General features: G+C 40.8%; 1 protein-coding gene across 7 annotated transcripts in view; it reads left to right on the forward strand.

Moving 5' to 3' along the window:
- The window catches only part of LOC140741057 (protein TANC2-like), a 712,173-nt gene that overhangs the window by 438,994 nt on the left and 247,349 nt on the right, over positions 1–25,830 (forward strand). For all 7 annotated transcript variants that reach the window (XM_073070734.1, XM_073070733.1, XM_073070735.1 and 4 more), the window contains one exon: positions 5,434–5,620. In XM_073070734.1, the coding sequence (XP_072926835.1) occupies positions 5,434–5,620 (187 nt within the window). The remainder of the gene's footprint in view (positions 1–5,433; positions 5,621–25,830) is intronic.

Consider the following 25,830-nt stretch of genomic DNA (forward strand, 5'->3'; position numbering starts at 1 on the left):
CACCCAATGACTTGGCCTCCACAGCCGCTCGTGGCAACAAATTCCACAGATTTACCACCCTCTGACTAAAGTAATTTCTCCGCATCTCTGTTCTAAATGGGCGTCCTTCAATCCTGAAGTCCTTGACTCCCCTACCATGAGAAAAAACTTTGCCATATCTAATCTGACCAGGCATTTTAACATTCTGAATGTTTATATGAGATTCTCCCTCATTCTCCTGAACTCCAGGGAATACAGCCCAAGAGCTGCCAGACGTTCCTCTTACGGTAACTCTTTCATTCCTGGAATCATTCTCATGAATCTTCTCTGAACCCTCTCCAATGTCAGTATAGCCTGTCTAAAATAAGGAGCCCAAAACTGCACACAATACTCCAAGTGTGGCCTCACGAGTGCGTTATAGAGCCTCAACATCACATTCCTGCTCTTGTATTCTATACCTCTAGAAATAAATGCCAACATTGCATTTGCCTTCTGCACCACCAACTCAACCTGGAGTTTAATCTTTAGGATCTCCCACACAAGGACTCCAAAGTCTCTTTGCATCTCTGCATTTTGAATTCTCTCCCCATCAAGTAATAGTCTGCCCATTTATTTCTTCCACCAAAGTGCATGACCATACACTTTCCAACATTGTATTTCATTTGCCACTTCTTTGCCCATTCCCCTGAACTATCTAAGTCTCTCTGCAGGCTCCCTGTTTCCTCAACACCACCTGCTCCTCCACTTATCTTTGTACCATCGGCAAACTTAGCCTCAAAGCCATTAATCCCATAGTCCAAATCATTGACATACATCGTAAAATAAACAGCGGTCCCAAACCGACCCCTGTGGAACTCCACTGGTAACCAGCAACTTTCTGTTTTCTGCCGATCAGCCAGTGCTCTACTCATGCTAGTAACTCCCCTGTAATTCCATGGGCTCTTATCTTGCTAAGCAGCCTCATGTGTGGCACCTTGTTAAAGGCCTTCTGAAAATCCAAGTACACCACATCTACTGCATCTCCTTTGTCTACCCTGCTTGTAATTTCCTCAAAAAATTGCAGAAGGTTTGTCAGACAGGATTTTCCTTTCAGGAAACGATGCTGGCTTTGGCCTATCTTGTCATGTGCCTCCAGGTATTCCGTAATCTCATCCCTAACGATCGATACCAACAACTTCCCAACCACTGATGTCAGGCTAACAGGTCTATAGTTTCCTTTCTGCTGCCTCCCACCCTTCTTAAATAGCAGAGTAACATTTACAATTTTCCAGTCATCCGGTACAATGCCAGAATCTATCGATTCTTGAAGGATCATTGTTAGTGCCTCCGCAAACTTTCCAGCTACTTCCTTCAGAACCCGAGGGTGCATTCCATCAGCTCCAGGGGATTTATCCACCTTCAGACCATTAAGCTTCCTGAGCACCTTCTCAGCCATAATTATCACTGTACATACTTCACTTCTCTGACACTCTTGAATGTCCGGTATACTGCAGATGTCTTCCACTGTGAAGACTGATGCAAAATACGCATTCAGTTCCTCTGCCATCTCTGCATCTCTCATTATGATATCTCCAGCGTCATTTTCTATTGGCCCTATATCTACCTTCAACTCTCTTTTACCCTTTATATACTTAAAAAAGGTTTTAGTATCTTCTTTGATATGAGTTGCCAGCTTCCTTTCATAATTCATCTTTTCCTTCCAAGCAGCCTTCTTAGTTCCCTTCTGCAAGTTTTTAAAAGCTTCCCAATCCTTTATCTTCCCTCTGGCTTTGGCTTCCTTGTATATCCTCTCTTTTGGTTTTGCTTTGACTCTGACTTCACTTGTCAGCCACGGTAGTATCCTTCTTCCATTCAAAAATTTCTTCTTACTTGGAATATATCTGTCTTGTACTTCCCTCATTTTTCGCAGAATCTCCAGCCATTGCTGCTCTGCTGTCCTTCCTGCTAATGTCCCTTTCCAGTCAACTTTAGCCAGTTCTCCTCTCATGCCATTGTAATTTCCTTTATTCCACTGAAATACCGACACATTGGAATTTAGTTTCTCCTTCTCAGATTTCAAAGTGAATTCAATCATATTGTGATCACTGTTCCCTAAGGGTTCCTTAACCTTAAGCTTTCTTATCACCTCCGGATCATTGCACAACACCCAATCCAGCACAGCCAATCCCCTAGTGGGCTCAACAACAAGCTGTTCTAAAAAGCCATCCCTTAGACATTCTTCAAATAGTTAGTAGGTTAATTGGTCATGTGGGTGTAATTGGGAGGCACAAACTCATTGTGCTGGAAGAGTTTGTTACCATGCTGTATCTCCAAATAGATAAAAACATATCTATGAGAAGGTGTGTTGCTACTAACCAATATTCATTAGGTGGAGACTTATTTCACAATTATAACAAATATTTCTGAGTTCTGATGAAGGGCTTGGCCCGAAACATCAACTGTTTATTCCCATCCAGACCTGCTGAGTTCCTCCAGCATTTTGTGTGTGTTATTCTGGATTTCCAGCATCTGCAGGATCTTTTGTGTTTCTAAGAAATATTTATATTTAATCCACAGTGGAATAAGGAACTGATTCTTTAGCTCAGGGTTCTGTAAAGGTACTTTGATGGTTTAATTATTTGAGCACGTGTAATAGTAAATCAGTGTCTTGGTGTATTTTTGGTCATATTTTACTATTGATTTGCTTTCCCAAACAAAGGAAGTGCCCTATTCCAGGATTACACCAATATATCCCAAAGCAACTGATTCTTAAGCAGTGTTTGTAGAGATCTGTGGACATATTGTCTGGTGAGTTTCTAATCAGGATAATAGTTCCTGCAAAGAGAGGTACTTGGAAGGACAGGGTAATAAATAACAAGTAACACTCGTGAAAACACACATTAATCTGCTCGCTTTGTGTACTATTCCATAAACTGAGAAAAGACACATTGAGTTTCTGCAGAAGTTGCTGACATTCTGTACTTGTAAATGTCCAGAAAGGGATTTATTGATAGGGATGTAACTAAAACCATTGTTAAAATAACAGATGTTTAAGAAATAACAGGAGGTAGGTAATGGTCAAAAGAATTTCAGGACAAACTGAGACTGAATGGATGTTACAGCTGTTACTGCGCAGTAAGGAAATGTTTTGTGTTATTTTTAGGCTCCATTTTCATTGTCTATGTGTTTTAGTTTTTAACGTTGTACGCACCATGAGCTAAGGAATTAATGCCATACTTTGCTGATGACAATTTACATACTGTATATCATTATTTAATCTTTATTTTAGTTCCAATTTGGGCAGCATGGTAGCGTGGCGGTTTGCGCGACACTATTACAGCTTGGGGTGTTCCGGAGTTCAGAACTCATTTTTGGCACTGTTCTGTAAAGAGTCTTTGTACACCCTCTCTGTGGAATGGGGTGGGTTATTCCCAGGTCCTCCAGTTTCCTACCACAGTCCAATGATGTACTGGGTAGGTTAATTAGTCATTGTAAATTGTCCCCCGATTAGGTAAGGGTTGATTGAGTTTGTCAGGGATTGCTGAGGCAACGTGGCACGAAGGGCCAGAAGGACCTATTCCACACGGGACCACTAAATAAATAAATAAATACATTTCAAATACAAATTTTAACTGATTATTTTTGGCATTAAAGCCGCTTCCACATATTTAAAAGCATTTATGTATTTAAAGAAAAATACACTTGCTGTGGTGCACTGAAATTCTATGGATTCTGTTAAGGCCATAAGATATAGGAGCAGAATTAGGCATTTGGCCCGTTGAATTTGCTCTGCCATTTCACCATGGCTGATCCATTTTTCCTCTCAGCCCCAATCTCCTTCCTCCTCCCCGTATTCCTTCATGCCCTGATCAAAATCAATTAACCCATTAGTTTGTTCATATAGTTTCTATATGAATTTAGATATGTTGACAAGCTTGATGACCAAAACAGGAATCATTGAGCAACTCAATATAGGAGCAAGCTATTCAGCCATCAGATCCTGTTTCACTGAAGCTGAGGTGGCTGGCCTCCTATGGCCACATCTATCTCCCTTTCCTGGACATGACCCAAAGGAAGCTCTTCCCTTTGTTCCTCCCTGATTTCAACATTACTTGAAGTCCCAAAATGCGACACTTGGTCACATGCTGCCTGAAACCTAAGTGCAGACTTTCTCCCTGATCTCTGCAGTTTATCTGTCTTGTTCACACTTTGACCAATGCTGTAATGAAATCTAGCATGGGATGGTCTTATTGGAAGATAATTGATTAGTCAGTGTCACTTCACTTCTTAACCAATTAATATTTTAAGTTAAATTCCATTTCCTGAACTTTAATAAGAGAAAGCAAAAGTAACCTCAAAACCTGGGCTGTATTTGCAACTTTCTGATCAGAAATATAAGACATTTGACTGTTCAAATAGTGTAGTGCAGGTAGATAATAAGGTGCAAGGGACATGCCAAGTTAGACAGTGAAGTCAAGTTCACCTTCAGTGTATGGGATGGAAAGGGAGAAGAGAGAAAATATCTGGGGTGGGAGGGGCCATTGATAATGATTGTTGCTTTACCAAGGCAGTGAGGAGTGTAGACGGAGTCCATGGAGGGAAGGCTGATTTTTGTGATGTACTGAGCTGTGTTCCAAATTCAGTCACTTATTTTCAAATCAACACGATGTGTGACTTATAGAAGTACCTGTAGTTTCCATGTACTTGCTGTCCACGTGTTTCCGAGTAGCAATGGTAATCAGTTTTGGAGTCATCTCAGACTAACCTAGATAGGTAAGTTGATGCGTTGAATATTTAGAATGTTTTGCACTGGATGGTGCTGATTTCTTAAATATTATTGAAGCTGTACTCATCAAAGCAAATGGAGAAAATTGCTTTAAATTCTTGAGTTGAGTTGCGATGGTTTGTCCTGTTGACAGGGTAATGAATTGCATTGTAGCAGCTGTTTGTTTCGTAGACATTGTTTATTCCGTCACTACTTCTCAGCCAGTCGCAAATCCGGTGTAAATTTGCTTAAATCACAGAGGTAGATGCAGCCTGTGACCTGCTGCTTTGTGGGTCCTAGGTTCATTAGACAATATGATAAATGGATTTGAGTTGATGCTGAGAATTTCAAAGCTGTTCAACCATATTACAGAGTTTCCTTCCTTTGAAAGTTGAATGATGGCAACAATCTGCTAAAAGCCTTAAATACTCCATATTGTTTTCATAACAGTGTCTTCCTAGGATCAGCTAGTCAAGAAGAGCAAATTATATCCGAAACTTTCATTAAAGTTTACTTTAAGAATAAGGGTTTTAGAAAGTGATTTAAAGATTTTTCACACCCACTTTGGAAAAAAGCTGCCAATTTATGTCATGTGTATTTTTTTCCAGAGATTGTGAACTAGAAGTTTTGGCAACTTTAAAAAGTTACTTTTCTCAAAATATTTTCTTTAATTGATCAAACATTTTCTGGTTCCTCTTTCATGTTTACAGACTTCTGCTGAGACTCAGAGAATCAGCCCTTGCTCCACCTTGACCAGCAGCACGGCATCGCCACCTGCTAACAGTCCCTGTTCTACACTACCACCTGTTAGTACTTCTGCAAATGTTAAGGATTGCTCTTATGGAACTGTCACCAGCCCAACTTCCACACTGGAGAGCAGGGACAGTGGTATTATTGGTGAGTTCTTCTAAAGTAAATCTCTGTGTTAATTCTTCAGCATGGACCTCCTTTATAAATATGAGGAGAGTAATGTATGCTCAAGCTATATTTAAAATAATAATGTCTAGACTAAGATAGCAAGACAACCTAGTATTTACTATGTTAGCTAGTAAAATCATACTTTGGATAATTGGTCTATTACTAATTTACTTTAGTTATATAAATTGACTAAGTTGTGATAAACAGTGTTTACTCTTTAATTGTCAATAATACATTAATGGCATTCTGGCTTTAATTCTGTCAATAAGTGTACATGTGCAGAATGTTTACTGTGGTTGGTAAAGTGAACCATTTAACCAGAGTATCATGCACACATTCAAGTGGGCTGCATAGAAATTTGTCATTTCCACAGGTAGCTGCTCTTTTTACACTAATCCCAAAATGTTTTATTTTTAATGTTTTGATTGTACTTGGGAGATTGGTTATTTTGCTTCAATCACTTCAACTTGGAAGGTTTGATTCTTTTCAAAATGTCACAATCATGGCATAAAAGTTACTCAACATCAGCAAAACTAATAAGAGCTTGATTATTGACCAAAAAGTCTTTGACAAAACCTTTGACAAGGTTCCGCACGGAAGGTTAGTTAGGAAGGTTCAATCGTTAGGTATTAATATTGAAGTAGTAAAATGGATTCAACAGTGGCTGGATGGGTGATGCCAGAGAGTAGTGGTGGATAATTGTTTGTCAGGTTGGAGGCCGGTGACTAGTGGTGTGCCTCAGGGATCTGTACTGGGTCCGATGTTGTTTGTCATATACATTAATGATCTGGATGATGGGGTGGTAAATTCGATTAGTAAGTATGCAAATGATACTAAGATAGGTGGTGTTGTGGATAATGAAGTAGGTTTTCAAAGCTTGCAGAGGGATTTAGGCCAGTTAAAAGTGTGGGCTGAACGATGGCAGATGGAGTTTAATGCTGATAAGTGTGAGGTGCTACATTTTGGTAGGAATAATCCAAATAGGACATACATGGTAAATGGTAGGGCATTGAAGAATGCAGTAGAACAGAGTGATCTAGGAATAATGGTGCATAGTTCCCTGAAGGTGGAATCTCATGTGGATAGGGTGGTGAAGAAAGTTTTTGGTATGCTGGCCTTTATAAATCAGAGCATTGAGTATAGGAGTTGGGATGTAATGTTAAAATTGTACAAGGCATTGGTGAGGCCAAATTTGGAGTATTGTGTACAGTTCTGGTCACCGAATTATAGGAAAGATATCAACAAAATAGAGAGAGTACAGAGGAGATTTACTAGAGTGTTACCTGGGTTTCAGCACCTAAGTTACAGCGAAAGGCTGAACAAGTTAGGTCTTTATTCTTTGGAGCGTAGAAGGTTGAGGGGGGACTTGATAGAGGAATTTAAAATTATGAGGAGGATAGATAGAGTTGATGTGGATAGGCTTTTTCCATTGAGAGTAGGGGAGATTCAAACAAGAGGACATGAGTTGAGAGTTAGGGGGCAAAAGTTTAAGGGTAACACGAGGGGGAATTTCTTTACTCAGAGAATGGTAGCTGTGTGGAACGAGCTTCCAGTAGAAGGGGTAGAGTACTTCTACCAGTAGAAGTAGAGGTAGGTTCAGTATTGTCATTTAAAGTAAAATTGGATAGGTATATGGACAGGAAAGGAATGGAGGGTTATGGGCTGAGTGCGGGCCAGTGGGACTAGGTGAGAGTAAGCATTCGGCACGGACTAGAAGGGCCGAGGTGGCCTGTTTCCGTGCTGTAGTTATTATATGGTTATATTGACCACAGGAGGAAGAAACTGGAGGCCTCATTAAGGGATTTGAGGTGGAGAGGGTCGGTAACTTTAAATTCTTTGGCGTTATCATATCAGAGGATCTGGCTTGGGACCAACATGTAAATGCCATCACTACGACGGCACAGCAACACCTTTACTGTCTTAGAAGTTTGAGTAGATTCGGCATGTCAGCTATAATTTTGAATAACTTCTATAGATGAACAGTGGAGAGTATCCTGACTGGTTGCATCATGGTCTGGTATTGAAACGCTAATGCCCATGAAACTAAAAGACTACAAAAGTGGTGGACACAGCCCAGTTCATCACAGGCAAAATCCAGGCATTGAGCACATGTACAAGGAATGCCACCACAAGAAAGCAGCATCCATCCACCATCCGCACTATGTTCTCTTCTCGCTGCTGCCATTGGGAAGGAAGTAGAGGTGCCTTAAGTGCCACACCACCAGGTTCAGGAACTGTGTTTACCCTTGAACCATCAGGCTCTTGAACTTGCATGGATAACTTCACTCACCTCAACTCTTAGCTGATTCATGCAGATTGATTTTTGCCAGTGTTTGATTGTGTGTAGCTTTTCATGGATTCCATTCTATTTCTCTGTTCTACTGTGAATGCCTACAAGAAAATGCATCTCAAGGTAGTACATGGTGACATACACATATAATACTTTGATAATAAATTTATTTTGAACGTTTAACTTTTGGCCCATGGAGTCTACTTAGCCATTTCATCATGGCTGATTTATTTTTCACTCTCAATCCCATTTTCCTGTAACCTTTGACACTCTTATTAATGAAGAACTTATCAACCTCCACTTTAAATATACCCAATGACTAAGCCTTCTCAGCCACCTGTGGCAATGACTTCCACAGATTCACCACCCTATGGCTAAAGAAATGCATATTGAATCCCCCGTGTTGCAGGGGATTGCTTTGAATCGGTGGACTGGGCCGGAGGACCTTTACACAACTGTAATACTGACACATCAGATTTCAGCTTCTTCCTCTCAAATAATTTATCATATGATTACTGCCACTCCTGGTTTCCTAACCTAAAAATCCCTAAACTAATCTTGTTCATTGCAGAAACCTAAATCCAGAATTGCCTTTTCCCTAGTGCCCTGTCAACCATAAGATGCTCTAAAAAGACATCTTGTAAGCGTTCTACTAATTCCTTCTCTTGGAATCCAGTGCCAAATGCATATTGAAGTTTCCCCATGATCACTATAACATTCATCATCATTATTGTGTGCCTTCTTGTATTATGTAGGCGATCATGGTCTTTCTATGACCATGATTGTTTTTGACAAATTTTTCTACAGAAATAGTTTGCCAATGCTTTCTTCTGGGCAGTGTCTTTACAAGACAGATGTAAAGGTGACCCCAGCCATTATCAATATTCTTCAGAGATTGTCTGCCTGCATCAGTGGTTGTATAACCAGGACTTGTGATGTGCACCAGCTGCTCATATGACCATCCACCACCTGCTCCCATGGCTTCATGTGACCCTAATCAGGGGGTTATGTAGGTGCTACACCTTGCCCAAGGGTGACCTGCAGGCTAGTGGAGGGAAGGAGCACCTTACACCTCCTTTGGTAGAGATGTACTGTATGTCCAACCCCACCACTATAACATTGGCTTTCTTATGTGCCTTTCCTGTCTCCAAGTGTAATTTATATTCCATATCCTGGCTGCTATTTGGAGGCTCTATGTACAGTGGCATGCAAAAGTTTGGGTACCCCTGGTCAAAATTTCTGATACTGTTAAGTGAGTAGAAGATGAACTGATCTCCAAAAGTCATAAAGTTAAAGATGGAACATTCTTTTCAACATTTTAAGCAAGATTAGTGTGTTATTTTTGTTTTGTACAATTTTAGAGTGGAAAAAAAAGGAAAGGAGCATCATGCAAAAGTTTGGGCACCCCAAGAGATTTGAGTTCTCAGATAACTTTTACCAAGGTCTCAGACCTTAATTAGCTTGTTAGGGCTATGGCTTGTTCACAGTCATCGTTAGGAAAGGCCAGGTGATGCAAATTTCAAAGCTTTATAAATGCCATGACTCCTCAAACCTTGTCCCAACAATCAGCAGCTATGGGCTCCTCTAAGCAGCTGTCTAGCACTCTGAAAATTAAAATAAATGATGCCCACAAAGCAGGAGAAGGCTATAAGAAGATAGCAGAGCATTTTCAGGTAGCCGTTTCCTCAGTTTGTAATGTAATTAAGAAATAGCAGTTAACAGGAACGGTGGAGGTCAAGTCGAGGTCTGGAAGACCAAGAAAAATTTCCGAGAGAACTGCTCATAGGATTGCTAGAAAGGCAAATCAAAACCCCTGTTTGACTGCAAAAGACCTTCAGGAAGATTTAGCAGACTCTGGAGTAGTGGTGCACTGTTCTACTGTGTAGCGACACCTGCACAAATATGACCTTCATGGAAGAGTCATCAAAAGAAAACCTTTACTGTGTTCTCATCACAAAATTCATTGTCAGAAGTTTGCAAAGGAACATCTAAACAAGCCTGATGCATTTTGGAAACAAGTCCTGTGGACTGATGAAATTAAAATAGAACTTTTTGGCCGCAATGAGCAAAGATCTGTATGGAGAAAAAAGGGCGCAGAATTTCATGAAAAGAACACCTCTCCAACTGTTAAGCACGGGGGTGGATTGATCATGCTTTGGGCTTGTGTTGCAGCTAGTAGCATAGGGAACATTTCACTGGTAGAAGGAAGAATGAATTCAATTAACTATGGAAGCAAACATCATACCGTCTGTGAAAAAGCTGAAGATGAAAAGAGGATGGCTTCTACAACAGGATAATGATCCAGTTAGACGAGAAACTAGACTGGACTGCCAACACAGATGCCTTGTGCAGGAAGGCACAGAGTCGAATGTACTTCCTTAGAAGGTTGGCTTCATTCAATGTTTGTAGTGAGATGCTGAAGATGTTCTATAGGTCAGTTGTGGAGAGCGCCCTCTTCTTTGTGGTGGCATGTTGGGGAGGCAGCATTAAGAAGAGGGACGCCTCACGTCTTAAGCTGGTAAGGAAGGCGGGCTCTGTCGTGGGCACAGAACTGGAGAGTATGACATCGGTAGCAGAGCGAAGGGCGCTGAGTAGGCTACGGTCAATCATGGAAAACCCTGAACATCCACTGCATAGCACCATCCAGAGACAGAGAAGCAGCTTCAGCGGCAGGTTGCTGTCGATGCAATGCTCCTCAGACAGGATGAAGAGATCATTACTCCCCAATGCCATTCGGCTTTACAATTCAACCGCCAGGGGAAAGATATGTTAAAGTGCCGAGGTTATGACTGAGCTTAAGTTACCATTCAATGTATTTTAGTAAACTATTTAAGAACTTTTTAAAAGCCATTTATTAATGCTTTTTTTGAGAGGGTGATTTTAGATGCATATCATATTTATACTGAGTTAAGTATTGTATGTAATTAGTTTTTGATACAATAAGTGTATGGGACATTGGAAAAATGTTGAATTTCCCCATGGGGATGAATAAAGTATCTATCTATCTATCTATCTATCTATCTATCTAAACACACCTGAAAATCCACAATGGACTACCTCAAGAGGCACAAGCTGAAGGTTTTGCCATGGCCCTCACAGTCCCCCGACCTAGACATCGTCGAAAATCTGTGGATAGACCTTAAAGGAGCAGTACATGCAAGACAGCCCAAGAATCTCACAGAACTTGAAGCCTCTTGCAAGGAAGGTTGGGCGAAAATCCCCCAAACAAGAATTGAAAGACTCTTAGCTGGCTACAGAAAGCGTTTACAAGCGGTGATACTTGTTAAAGGAGGTGTTACTAAGTACCCACCATGCAGGGTGCCCAAACTTTTGCTTCGGGCCCTTTTCCTCTTTTGTTATTTTGAAACTGTAAAAGATGGAAATAAAAAAGTAATCTTGCTTAAAATATTAAAGAAATGTGTCATCTTTAACTTTATGCCTTTTGGAAATCAGGTCATCTTTTACTCGCTTAGCTATTCACAGTAACATTAATTTTGACCGGGGTGCCCAAACTTTTGCATGCCACTGTAATCCCATCAGGCTCTTTTATGCTTACAGTTTCTTAACTTTACCCACAAGGATTTTACATCTTCTTATCCTATGCCACTTCCTGCTGATGATTTGATTTCATTCTTTAGCAACAGAGTCACATTACTAACCTGACTGCCTTCACGATAGGATGTGTGTCCATGGATATTTGGCACCCAGCTATGATCTTCATCTAACTGCGACTCTGTGATGCCCACAAAACCGTACCTACCAATTTTTAACTGCGCGATAAGCTCATCTACCTTGTTTTGAATATTGTTTGTGTTCGTATAGCATTTCAGTCCTGTAGCACCATCCCCTCTTCTCAAATTTGTCTACATATTACCTGAAGTTAAATTCTTATCCCGTTCTAATTTTTCTGTCTTTTTTTAAATTCAAGATTCTTCAGTCACGTCTCCTGCACTCTCCTTCCCTTTTACTTAATTCATACTTTTCTGATCTGTTGAACCTACTCCCCTAATATCTAGAATCCTAGTTGTGCAATTTACCTAGACTCTGTTCCAGAATGGTTCAGGTGTAGCACATACCATTGATTCAGTTCCTGCCTTCCCAAATACTAGAGCCAGTGTCCCACAAGTTCATACAACACACACAAAATACTGGTGGAACAGGATGAAGGGTCTGGGCCCGAAACGTCGACAGTGCTTCTCCCTATAGATGCTGCCTGGCCTGCGGTGTTCCACCAGCATTTTGTGTGTGTTGTTTGAATTTCCAGCATCTGCAGATTTCCTCATGTCCCACAAGTTCATACCCACTTCTCCCACACTAATCTTTGAGCTACGTGTTTAATTCCCTAATCTTAGTAACCTTAGGCCAATTTGCATGTGGCTGACGTAACAATCCAGAGATTATTGCCTTTTGGTTCTGCTTTTTAATTTAGTGCCTAGCTATTTAAATTGCCTCAGCAGAACCTCCTTCCTTGTTCTACCTACCTCATTGGTACCCACATGGACCACAACAACTGGCTCTTTCCCCTCCCACTCCAAGTTCAGGTCAGCTGTGATGTCCCAAACCCATGCACCAGGCAATCAACACAGTCTTCAAGGTTCTTGATCCTTGTAACAGAAACCTAATGACAGTGGGGAAGAAAATGTTCCTAAAACATTGAGACTTCTGTACCTCATATCTGATGGTTGAAATGAGAAGAGGTCATGTCCTGGGTGGGTGAAGATCCTTAATGATGGGTGTCACCTTCAGGAGGCACTGCCTTTTGAAGAAGTCCTTGATGGCTTGTGGGAAGAATCTCATACCTGTTGGACAATCACAAGGGCTGAACTCCTCTAGGACTATCTCTTGGATCCCCTTACCTGCCTCACTGATAGTCACCCCATTTTGTCCATGGCCATAGACCGAATTTGAAGTAGTTTATCTGATGGGTGTGACTGCCCCCTAAAATGTATCCAGTTAACTCCCCATCCCCACACCCTCCCTGATGCATCGCGGTGTTTGAAACTCAAGATTCCAGGTCGCCAACTTTGAACCTAATTTCCTTGATCACTGATGCGGTCACCAGCAACTACAATGGGAACCACCAGCTTCCATGGTTGCTGCAAATGTGGTCACCAGGAATCACAATAGGGTCCACCACCTCCCATGTAATGCAGTTATAACACATCGCCTGATCCCGCATCCGTACTTGATTTAATTAGTTGGAATTTGGTGTCTTTTCATTTAATTACTATGTTGTCAGTAACCTTGCTGCAGTCTCAGCTACAAGCCAAAGGCATTAGTCTGTTCAGTATTTAAAAGAGGAAAGGATATTCATTTGGTATTTTTACCAGATTTGTGAAAATATAAGAGGTTGGGGCATAGATATGTAGTGTATTTGACATACCATGAATGTTTCAGACTCTTCTGATGCAGCATTTATGTATTCTATATGGGCATAAACATATTTTTCATGTGAATAGAAAGAATGATTGAGACAGACTGAGACTGCAATAGAATCAGGCCATTTGGCCCATCGAGTCTGTTCCACTATTTGATCATGGCTAATTTATTTTTGTAAAATGTAAGAAATAGGAGTAGGAGTTGAAATTTGGAATTTGGTCCTTGGTACTCCTCTGCCATTCAACCAAATCAATGCCTCATTTGGCCTAGGTCTGGTATTCATTCCTTCCTTTAGTGTCTAGAAATCTATCAATCTTGGCTGAACATAGTCACTAAACATCTACAGCCCTCCAGCACATAGCCAGACCTGTCATCCCTGGAACTGACCGGGTGAATTTTTGCTGCCCTCTTCAAACATATCCTACAGCATATTGTGTGTGTTCGTTTTTTTTAGCAGGTGACCTAATTTGTACACAGTGTTGCAGATGTGGTCTTACAAAGGCAAAGTTGTAGCAAGCCTCATCAACAACAGTGATGAGTTGGAGTACAGAGAGGAAGTGGAGCAGCTGGTGGATTGGTGTGAAAATGACATCCTAAGTCTTAACGTGGAGAAGATCAAGGAAATGATTAGGAAGGTGCAGATGAGCTATCCCCCATCTGCACATACATGGCTCCTCTGTAGAGAGAATTAAGTGCACCAACTTCCTGGGAGCTCACATTATGAACATCCTCACCTGGGCCCTAAATATCACCTCCTTGAATAAGAAGGCACAACAGCGCCTCCACTTCCTGAGGAGATTGAGACAAGTGAGGCTCTGCCCCCCCCCCCCCCCCAAACCCCCATCTTAACTGCATTTTAGAGGAGCACCATCGAGAGCATCCTGACAAGCTGCATCTCCATCTGGTCTTGGAGCAGCAGAGCATCGGACCATAGGACTGTGAGAACAGCTGAGAGGATCATGGGGTCTCCCTACCATCCCTTGGGGATGTTTATCAGGCGTGCTCTGTACACAGGGCCCTTAGTATTATCAAGGATCCAAACTGTCCATCCGGCATCCTCTTTGACTTTCTAGAATCGGGCAGGAGACTGTGATGCATAAAAGAACAGTCAGGATGAGAAACAGCTTCTTCCCTCAGTCTTCATTAGGGCATTATGTGTCACCGGATAATTTGTACTCTACCCTACAATATTTAATTTATGTACTTTTCTTTGTTCATCATGCGTAATTCATTTGTAGATTTAATTCTTACTTTCCTAAGTTATTGTGAGTTATGTGTACTACTGTGCTTTACACCCTGGTCCAGAGAAAAATTGTCCCCTTTCGATGGTATATAGTTAAATGACAATAAACTTGACTTGACTTGACTTTACTCTTGAATTCAAATCCTCTTGCGAAAAAGGTGACATTGCATTTGACTTCCTAAATGCCTGACACATGTGCATGTTTGTGTTCATGTCCCAATTTTTTGCTATTTAAAAAAAATTGCAGCATTTATGTTTCTTCTATTGAAGTGGATATTAATATGTTTTCCACATTGTTATGCTATTGCCCACTCACTTGAGGATGTATCTTATCCATATCCTCTTGAAGTCTCTGTTTCCTTATTACTACTTGTATTCCAACTTAAATTTCGTGTAACTAGAAAACTTGGAAGTATTACATTTAATTCCTAAGCCAAATTGTTGATGTAATTTTTATATAGTTGGGTTGGGGCACAAAAACTGATTCCTGTGGTACCTCAGGAGGCGCAGCCTGTCATGTAAAATATATTGTGTTTATTCCTACTGTGTACAAATTTGTTTAGGAATTCTGAATCCTTACTCAGAAATCCATGTGCTTTAACCTTGTTTACTGATCTGTGTGGGTCCTAATGAAACCGTTCTGAAAATCCAGATACACCATGTCCACCGATACATTCTCAAAGAACAAAAGTAGATGCAAACATGATTTCCTGTTTATGAATTCATTTTAGTACTGCTCCTTCATATTATTGAAGGATAATATAATATATCACATGTAATATACTGTACTGTAGCTTCTAGCATTTAGAAATGAGATGATAAAAGGAAAATATAGAAAGAGGTAAAAAGTGATACAAAACATCAGCTGACAGAGGATAAATTAGAATGAAACATAATCTCGTTGTCAGAAAAAGCTTCAATTTATATGATACTTTTAAAATGGTGAAACACCCAATGGTGCTTCACTGGAGCATCCCCAAGTGCAATTTGATAGACAAGCACAAGATGATATTATAAAGCAGGTAACTAAAATTTGCCCAAAGAGATTGCCTTAAAGGGAGTATGTTCGATGGAGAGGCAAATGTATTTGGGGAGAAAGTACCAGAGCTTAGGGCCTTGGCATCTGTAAATGTGGCCACCAAGGAATGGAGAAGCAAGGCATTAATAAGGATGTGAAAGGGAATGCAAATGTCGGCTAGTGAGAAACATGGAAATAGTCTGCAGGAATAAAAAAAATAGCCAAAATTAATGTGCGTCCATTATCTTCTGAGGGGGGGATTAGTTGTATTGGGGAATAAGGAGATTCAGAGGAAATAAGCAATTCATGTGTCTGTTGGGCAAAAGAAGGAAAATTCCAGATATATTAGAGGAAGACAGTACAAGATCAAATAATTATTGGTTTAAAAATTTATATTAGTGAAATGGAACTGAACAGTAAAATCTCCAGAACTCAATAGTCTGTATCCAAGAATGTTGACAGGGATAGCTCTAGATGTTCAAACATGGTTCTTATAGACTCGAAAGTGGTAAATGTAACCCCACTAATACAGAAAGAAAGTAGAAATTATAGACATGTTTGCCATCAGTAATGGGAAAATGCTACACTATTATTTATGGGTAGTGAGGCAATGAAAAATAATAATAGGATTGAGCAAACTTCGCCAATCACCTTTCCAGCTCTTAGCTTCACCCCACCCCCTCCAGTCTTCTCCTATCATTTCGCATTTCCCCCTCCCCCCACTACTTTCAAACCTCTTACTATCTTTCCTTTCGGTTAGTCCTGACAAAGGGTCTCGGCCCGAAACGTCAACAGTGCTTCTCCCTATCGATGCTGCCTGGCCTGCTGTGTTCTACCAGCATTTTGTGTGTGCTGTTGTATGGATTTAAGAAAAGCAGTTTATGTTTGACATAAATTTCTGCTTCTGGTAATTTTTTTGCTCCTTCTTCCCACCTCTTCTGTTTACCATTCTGGCCTCTTATCTGTTCTCCTCACCTGCTTATCACCTCTCCCTGGTGCCCCTCCTCTTTCCCTTTCTCTCATGCTCCACTCTCCTCTCCTTTCAAATCCTTTCTTCTCCAGCCCTTTAACTTTTCCACTTATCATTTCCCAGCTTCTTACTTCATCCCTCCTCCCTATCCACCTGGCTTCACCTCTCACCTTCTAGCCTGTCCTCTTTCCCCTCCCACTTCCTTTCTAGCCCTGATGAAGGGTCTCAGCCCGAATTGTCAACCTGTACAAAATATTCCATATACAATCTCATCAGGAACCCATGCAGTTGGAGCAAAATGCTTATAGATAGATAGATAGATAGATAGATAGATAGATACTTTATTCATCCCCATGGGGAAATTCAACTTTTTTTCCAATGTCCCATACACTTGTCAAACCCTTTTACAATAAAGGCCAACACACCACTTGCCTTCCTATTTGATTCCTGTATATGCATGTTAACTTTTGATAATTTGTAATTGAGGATATCCAGGTCTCTTTTAACACCAACACCTTTCTATTTCTCACCATTTAAAAAGAAACACTGTTCCACATTATATTCCATCTCATATGTCAATGCCCATTCAATTAACTTGTCTGTATTTCCTTAGCGCCTCACTGAATCTTCCTCACTCTGCTACTTATCTCTGTATCATCACTCAAATCATTGATAGCGTAGCGGTTAGCTTGATGCTATTACAGCTCAGGGCGTTGGAGTTAGGAGTTCAATCCTGACGTCATCTGTAAGGAGTCTGTACATCCTCGCTATGGAATGCATGGATTTTCTCTGGGTGCTCCATTTTTCTCCTATGGTCAAAGGATGTACTGGTTAGTAGGTCAGCTGGTCATTGTAAATTGTCCTGTGATTAGTTTAGGATTAAATTGGGGGTTTGCTGGACAGTGCAGCTCAAAGGGCCCGAACAGCCTGAGATAGGACCTGGCATAGGACCAGAGATATGCGTACCCCAGTACATGGCTGTCTGGTCTCCACTTGGAGTCTAATGGCAGAATGTGGTGACAAATGCAATGTTAACATATATCCAGAATTTGCTCTGGTTGGAATGTATGAACACTGGCAGTTCCAACAGGAACATCCAGAACAATTCACCTCAATTCTAAATCTTCATTGTTAAGGGTCCAGGGAATGTAGTTTTGAGCTATTTGATGAGGGAAAAGCTCAGTGACTAGTATAGTTGTTAATGTGTCTGAATGGCTTACACAGGTAATTTTTTAAAATAAAAGTTCACCAAAAACGTAGAAAATAATAGGTTGAGATGGATGCAACACACACAAAATGATGAAGGGTCTCGGCGCAAAGCGTTGACTGTACTCTTTTCCACAAATAGAGTTCCTCCAGTGTTTTGGATTTCCAGCATCTGCAGATTTTCCCTAGTTGTGGTTGAGATGGATGACTGTTTTCAGACTGATGTTCTGAAAGGGTTATTGCTTTTTCTGCTGATGACCAAGGCAAGATTATGTTATGATGTAAGCAGTAAGGAAGATAGACTACAGGAGTGCACAGAAAAATGAATTAAATTCAATTTCACTGAATGTGATAATCATTTAGTAGAAGAATGAGAAGAGCACCTTTGTAAATTAATATAATTTAAAGGGGGTATAACAAATAGAAGACCTAGCCACATTTGTGCACAAACCTTTGTTTGTCCAGATAACAGTACAATCACGTTTAAGTTTAATTGCCATTCAACTATACGTGAATACCCATGAATACAGACAAATGAAACAGTGTTATTCCGGGACCAAGGTGCAAAGCACAGGACCAACAGTCATACACAACACATTGCACATGGAGCACATCTAAGATAGCAAGTAAACCTACAGTCACACAAAAAATATATATAGCCCAAGCAGTTCTTAGCAGTCTGCAGACAAATGTATGCACACACACACATACACGATCCAGCTTGTCATTCCACTGATCGAAGACTGGAGAGCAGCACCAATGAAAGGGGCCAGCCATCAACCCAGCATAGACGCCGGCTGCTCTGCCTCAGGCGTCTACTCTCCTGGATTGCCACAACAGGCAAGCCTGTGGCTTGAGGCTTAGTCCTCACTACAACTAATGCCACACAGCTCCCCCACCATCTGTTTCACTAATAAACGAGGAAAAAGGACTTGCAGCATTTTACATTATCAAATTCCAACGGTGTCTTGCGATCGCAAGTGAAATGATCAAGAAAATCACTTGCTGTTAGAGTGTATACCACCTTCACGCATCAGTTCTATTGCCTGCCTGTAGCAGGCAGTAACATGGTCTGCACCAAGTCCAGCTCCTCCACCAACAGCAGCTCACTGATGAGGTAGACCTGCAGTACCTGAAGTTCTAATGTCCAGTATTGTACTGTGATTGTAAAAATGACGTTTAAAAAAAGAAAAAATAAACACCTTTGGTTGCCTCCCCCACCCCCTCCCAGAGAGGCTGCTGCATCCAAATGCAACGTTACAGAAAGTTGTGTATGATTACCAAGGATTTATAAATAAAGTGTTGGTGCACCATCAATAACTCTCGGAGACGGGACGCAAAAGATAGGTTTTTATTAGCTGCAAACGTGACCACAACATCTTGGAGACTGAGGGAGGAGCAGTGCCTCCAATCGCCTTTATACAGGGGTCTGTGGGAGGAGCCACAGGAGCAGTCAGCAGTGTCCAGACAGGTATACACATAGTTTACCACAAGTGTGTAGTGCCAAAATCCACAAAGACCACAAAGTAATGCTGAACCTATGTAAAAATGCTCCCAAGCCTGAGTATCCCATCCAGTTCTGGACATAATATAGTAGAATAGGTGTGCTGTCTGGAGAGTGGAGAGGTAAAGTAAACACCAGGCTCCTCCTACTTTCATATATTTATTCTGGTCCTTTGTCATTTTAGTGCAGTTGGTTTTAATCTATCAAGCCTGTAATATCAGTGATCAAATTTGGGAAGAGTGCAGGAGAGGTTTACCAGAATGACTCCCTCATTATGGTTTAATGGATAGATTGCAAAATTTTGGACAGTTCTTCAACCTTAATTGGAGTAATTTAAAATCATGTTTAAATGGAGTACGCAGAGTGACAAATGCTCTTTTGTGACTGAAGTCTTCATAACTAGAGTGCACAGATTTCATTGTTTCAGTAAAGGAACTGGAGAAACATCTTTGGACAATAAATAGTTAGGACTTGAACTGCAGTGTTGATTAGTTTGGTGAATATGAATTTATTTGCTTTAAAAAGTAATTGGATATGTGTGGGGAAAGGTTTGGTGTTGGGAGGAACTGGTTTAATCATTAGGCAGAGTAGTCCTATACAAATTCTATAATTTCTTCCATCTTTGCATAACTTGGACTGTGATCAATAATAATTTTCTGTAAAAGACTTCCTATTAATTAGCTTCCTAGCTTCTCTACAAATTTAATATTACAGTCATTATTTCTAGCCACATAAAAATGAGATTTTCCTTTTAATCAGTATACTGAATGCTTGGAGTTGTTTTTCTTGGTTAACTAATTTCAAACCATGACTAAAATTTTTCACAATTTAAAAGAGAAAAGCATCACAATTTTAAAAATCCATTTATCATATTGTAGAGATTACAAACACATTATTTATTCAGTATGTATAGTTAACAAGATAAAAGCATTTTTTGTTTTGATATAAGGTTGTCCTTGCCAATTGATACTAAACATAAACCAAGAAGGCTTGAGTTATTTCCACAATTCAGTTAGATTAAGGTTAGGTTTGTACTGTAATTTATTTCTCCCGTTTAATCTATAGTTCATGATAACCTCAATTGTTCAAAAAAAAAAATTCAGTGTTAGTTAAAAATCAGCCTGTTGGGAGTGGGAGTTGCAACGTGAACACATTGTAAAGGTAATTCATTTTGATTGAAAGAACAGAAACACAGATTATTGTTTTAAATAAATAAAAAATAGAAATATTGCTCAGGATTCTGAGTACACTTGCACAAAAACGGCTAACATGCACATACAGTAAGCTGTTTGCGGGTGGTGGTGTAGGAGTGAGTAAATGGTATGTTGGTATTTATTTACAAGAGGTTGGGAAACGAGTGAAATAGTCTTGTTGGATTTTTAATATGAGGCATTAAATTCACTGGATTGTTTCAAGGATTAGCATGTCAGTTTGTGAGAAGGGATTCAACAGTACATGTATTTACTATTGTTTAGTAAAATGAAAGTTCATTTAATTGGTCCATATAAAATTTATTGAAGGGCCAACAGAGTTGATGGTATTTGCCAGATAAGTCTAGAACAAATGGTGTAATGTCAATCATGTAGGATTATAGTTGCAAAAAGTGTCTTCACTCACAGGATTGCAAATCTTTGGAATTCTGTTGTGAAGGGATGTGGATTCTCAAATTTATCACTGACATATAACGTTTGTTGTTTTTTGACAGCAGTGCAATAACTTCCTAAAAATTTCAGAAACCAATATTACATAAAAAGGGATAATAAAGTACTGTTCATGGATTCATGAACCATTCAGAAATCTGATGGTGGAGGGGGTAGTGTTACGTACCCCGTAACTGGGTGTCTTACCAGCAAAGATAGAAGTGTCCGTTGGAGTCTGGTGATACTATTTTCAACAGTATTTATTAGTAAAACTATACAAAAATAATATCAATGCAAATATACAGATAATATACGTCAGCAATACTAAACCTAAAAGTGCGGGTATAATAATAATCAATAAGAAACAAAGCACTATCGTTGTCTAGGGGATAATGAATTGTCAGATGGAAATATAAAGTTCAGTTCAGTTCATGCAGGCTGCGGTAGTTGTTGGTCGCTGTGTTTCAATTGTTGGAGAGAGAAAGAGAGAGAAAACGTGAACAGTAACAGCTATTATCTTGCCAACCTTCCTTTACGATTTTGATTCGTCGATGCGTTGTTGTTGTGGCCATTCACGTATGACCCCTCCGTCCTTTAGCTAGACCGTTCTTCCGTGGTGGACTCATCACCCAGGCAAGGGTGGACACACACACAAGCCCCCACCGGTCTCGCTACAAAACACTGTGAGTTAAAATTTACCGACCCTTCGTTCGGTCTCCGATCTCCCACCCTGTCTCGTGGGGGTTCTGATGCTCACTAGCGTTTCTCCTGGTGTGTCTGAGGGGTGTTACCCCAAACCTCACTTTTATCCCCACTCACGGGGTCTCAGGTGTCAATCAGGTTGGGATGATGTAACCCATCAAACCAGCCCACTCTGGTTGCCCCCTGAGGGGTTTCAATGAATAGAACAGTACCAAGTACATAATCCTTCTCCAAAAGACAATAGCAGTAATCAATGGTTCCGCTCTCCGCTTTTGTTAGTAGGAGCCCTTCACCCTGGGTAACCCTTAGCTTTGTCTCTCTCTCATTAATTTTCATGAGCTGTTATCAATAACAACTGCCCTGGCAGATTTCCTTTGTCTCTCTCACTTCCTTGATAACAGCATTGAAATAGTAGCGATTGGCGATTCTCCAAAAGGAGGGGGGGGCATGGGCGACTCTGCACCCTTCTGCCCATCAGAGTTGTTCATCCTTCGTAACAGTAGAAACTGTTCCTAAATTGTTAAGTATTGGTCTTCAGTCTTCTGTACCTCCTCCCAGAAGTCAGTAAGAAGAGGAGGACATCTCCTGGATGGTGAAAGTCTTCAATGATGGATGCTATCTTCTTGAGGCATTGCCTCTTGAAGATGTCCTTGGTGCCTTGAAAGGTTATTCATGTGATGGAGCTGGCTGAGTCTATAACCCTCTGCAGTTTCTTGCAATCCTGTACATTGAGCCTGCATACCAGGTTGTGATGCAACAGTCAGATGCTTCCCGTCATACACCTAAATAAATTATTAGCAGTCTTCGGTGACGTACAAAATCTTCTTCATGATTGCTTCAGTATGTTGGTCCCGCGATAGATCCTCTGAGATGCTATGTCTAGGAACTTGAAGCTGTTTATCCTTTCTATCATTGACCCTTCAACACAAACTGGTGTGTGTTCTCTTGACTTCCTCTTCCTGAAGTCCACAATCAGTTCCTCTGTTCTGCTGACATTAAGTAAGAGGTTGTTTTTGTGACATCACTCTACCAGCTGATCCATCTCACTGTCTCATAAGATTTCTCATGCCATTTGAGATTCTACCAACAACGGTGTCATTTTTGAATTTATAAATGGTGTTTGAACTCTGGTTAGCCACACAATGATGGGTTTAGAGAGGGTAGAGCAGTAGACTAAGCACACATTCTTGAGATTCACCTGTGTTGACAGTCAGTGAAGAGGAGATGTTACTCTCTATCTGCACTGACTATGGTCCGCCAATAAGTAAGTTGAGGATCCAGTTGCAGAATGAGGTAGACAGGGTCAGGTTTTGAAGCTTGGTGATTAGTATTGAAGAAATGGTGTTAAATATCGAGATGTAATTGGTAAACAGTAGCCTAATGTATATCTTGCTTCAAAACCCATATCAAGGAGAGCAGGTCAATTAATTTGGAATTGTTTCTGATTTTAAACTAACTGACTTGCATTTCAGCATCTAGTTTTGTAACTTCCTACTCAGTTTTGCCAAATTTGCAAAATGTCTGGTCTCATATTCTATATTTTATTGATTGATAGTTATGTAAAAAGATTATATCCCAGTGTAGTTTTATTTCATCAGAATTTATGATGACTGGTTAGCCATCCTTGCTCAATGATTGCAAGCCACCCAAGCTCAGCAGTGACAGCAAAAAGTGCCTTCAGAAGATTGTGAATATTTGGGTGCATGATATTTCTTACAGCTTGGCCCATGTGTATTTTTCTGAGGGTTCCTCTCCAAGGACAGTCAGATAAACAAAGTCTCCATGGCCTTCTTCACTCAGAGTTGTCCCAAAATACCATTTATGAAGCCCTTTATTAATTTGTCTGTTTCTAAATTGGGTCATTTAGCAATCAACTATAGAGAAGAAACTTATGGTAAACTCCAGCATCTGAAGATTTTTAAAATTTAATTTTCATTTGATAAGCTTGTCGAGCACACTGTCCCATGGAGATCAGCTGCTCCTGGGCTTGGTGAGCAGTAGGCATGGGACATTGAGAAGATTACCACTTTCAAGACTCATCCAAGCACATTTTGAATGTGATGAGAGTTTCAGCCTCCACCATCCATTCAGGCAGAGAGTTACAGACCCTAGCATATTTTGGGTGTACTATTTTGTAAAACATCTCTAATCCTTTTACCAGTTACCTTTTCTATCCCTTTCATTTTATACAATTAAATGAAACTCCACTGTCTCCTTTGTTTAAAATAATCCCAGCACTGTTAGTGGAACGCAGCAGGCCAGGCAGCATCTATAGAAAGAAGTACAGTCGACGTTTCACGCCGAGACCCTTCGTCAGGACTAACGGAAAAAAGAGATAGTAAGAGATTTGAAAGTGGGAGGGGGAGGGGGAGATCCAAAATGATAGGAGAAGACATGAGGGGTAAGGATGAAGCTAAGAGCTCGAGCCCCATCTATAATTACTTCGGCCCTTCAACTTTTCAATCACATTTTGATCGAGCTCTTAGCTTCATCCTGTCTTCTCCTATAATTTTGGATCTCCCCCTCCCACTTTCAAATCTCTTACTATCTCTTCTTTCAGTTAGTCCTGACGAAAGGTCTCGGCCCAAAACGTTGACTGTGCTTCTTCCTATAGATGCTGCCTGGCCTGCTGTGTTCCACCAGCATTTTGTGTGTGTTGCTTGATTTCCAGCATCTGCAGATTTCCTCGTGTTCCAGATCAGTTAGTTCCTCCTTATAACTAAAATTTTCTAACACAAGGAAAAGTCCGAATAAATTTCCTCTTTCCATTTGAGTTCTTTTTGTAATATACCGACCTGAACTACTTGGGGATGCTTTTACAGAGATTTAGCAAGTGCTACTGGCTTGTAATCACATCAGCTACTACTATTCCACCCACACTAGCCCATTGATATCTTTCCTCACCTACAATCTTCTTTGTCATTGTCAACCACCTGCCAGGTTTGCATACTTAATTTTATTGGCATAGTTTTGGTAATTTTCTTTTAGCATTTTATTTGGCACTCTGGATTAGCACAGCATTCATTGTGGTACATGAGCTTCAAAAGCATAGTGATCAATACAATTTCTTAGTTGAATGGCGTGGAAAAATGTGAGCAAGCACTAGGTGGAGGCTGTAGCACAGTCCAGGGTAGGTTGATGAAGTGTGTGTACTTTCTTATCACCCAACTCTGTGTTCACCTGGCCCACAATTCCCTCCTTAAACATTTTCTGTTGAATTTTCATCTAAAACCATTTTGTTGTAAATCACTGGTTTACAAAAGTACTTGCTCACAGCGACCTAGATTACACCTCTTCCCACCCTTTCACTTGTAAAAATGATATTCCCTTTTCTCAGTTCCTCCGTTTCTGCTGCATCTGCTCTCAGGATGAGGCTTTTCATTCCAGAACGAATGAGAGGTCCTCCTCCTTCAAAGGAGTTTTCTTTCCTCCACCATCAACGCTACCCTCACCTGCATCTCTTCTAATTTGCGCCCTCACCCCATCCTCTTGCCATTCCACCAGGGATAGGGTTCCTCTTGTCCTCACCTACCACAACACCAGCCTTCGTGTCCAGCACATAATTCCCCGTAATTTCCACGGCTCCCAACGGGATTCCACCACTACCACGTCTCCCCCCCCGGTGCTGCCGGTGTGGCCTCCTGTAGATTGGGAAATTGCTTCACTGAGCACCTACGCTCTGCCAGAAAAAAGCAGGATCTCCCAATGGCCACCCATTTTAGTTCTACTTCCCATTCCTCCATGTCAGTTTATGGCCTCCTCTACTGTCCTGAGGAGACCACACTCAGGTTGGAGGAGCAGCACCTTATATTCTGTCTGGATAACCTCCACCTGATGGCATGAGCATCGATTTCTCGGTGATGCCCTCCCCCCTTCACTACTTTCCTCTCTCACATTATCTCCTTACCTGCCCATCACCTCCCTCTGGTGCTCCTCCCTCTCCCCTTTCTTCCATGGCCTTCTGTCCTCTCCTATCAGATTCTGCCGCCTTCATCCCTGTATGTGTTTCACCAGTCTGCTTCCCAACTCTTTACATCACCCCTCTCCCTCCCAGTTTCTCCTGTCACCTACTAGCTTGTACTACTTCTTCCCCTTCCCCCACCACCTTACTCTGACCTCTCATCTTTTTTCCTCCAGTCCTGATGAAAGCTCTTGGCCAGAAACATCGACTTTTTACTCTTTTCAATAGTGCTGCCTGACCTGTTGAGCTCCTCCAGCATTTTGTGTGTGTTCCTTG

The sequence above is a fragment of the Hemitrygon akajei genome, chromosome 18 (genome assembly GCF_048418815.1).
Source record: "Hemitrygon akajei chromosome 18, sHemAka1.3, whole genome shotgun sequence".
NCBI classification, from domain to species: domain Eukaryota; kingdom Metazoa; phylum Chordata; class Chondrichthyes; order Myliobatiformes; family Dasyatidae; genus Hemitrygon; species Hemitrygon akajei.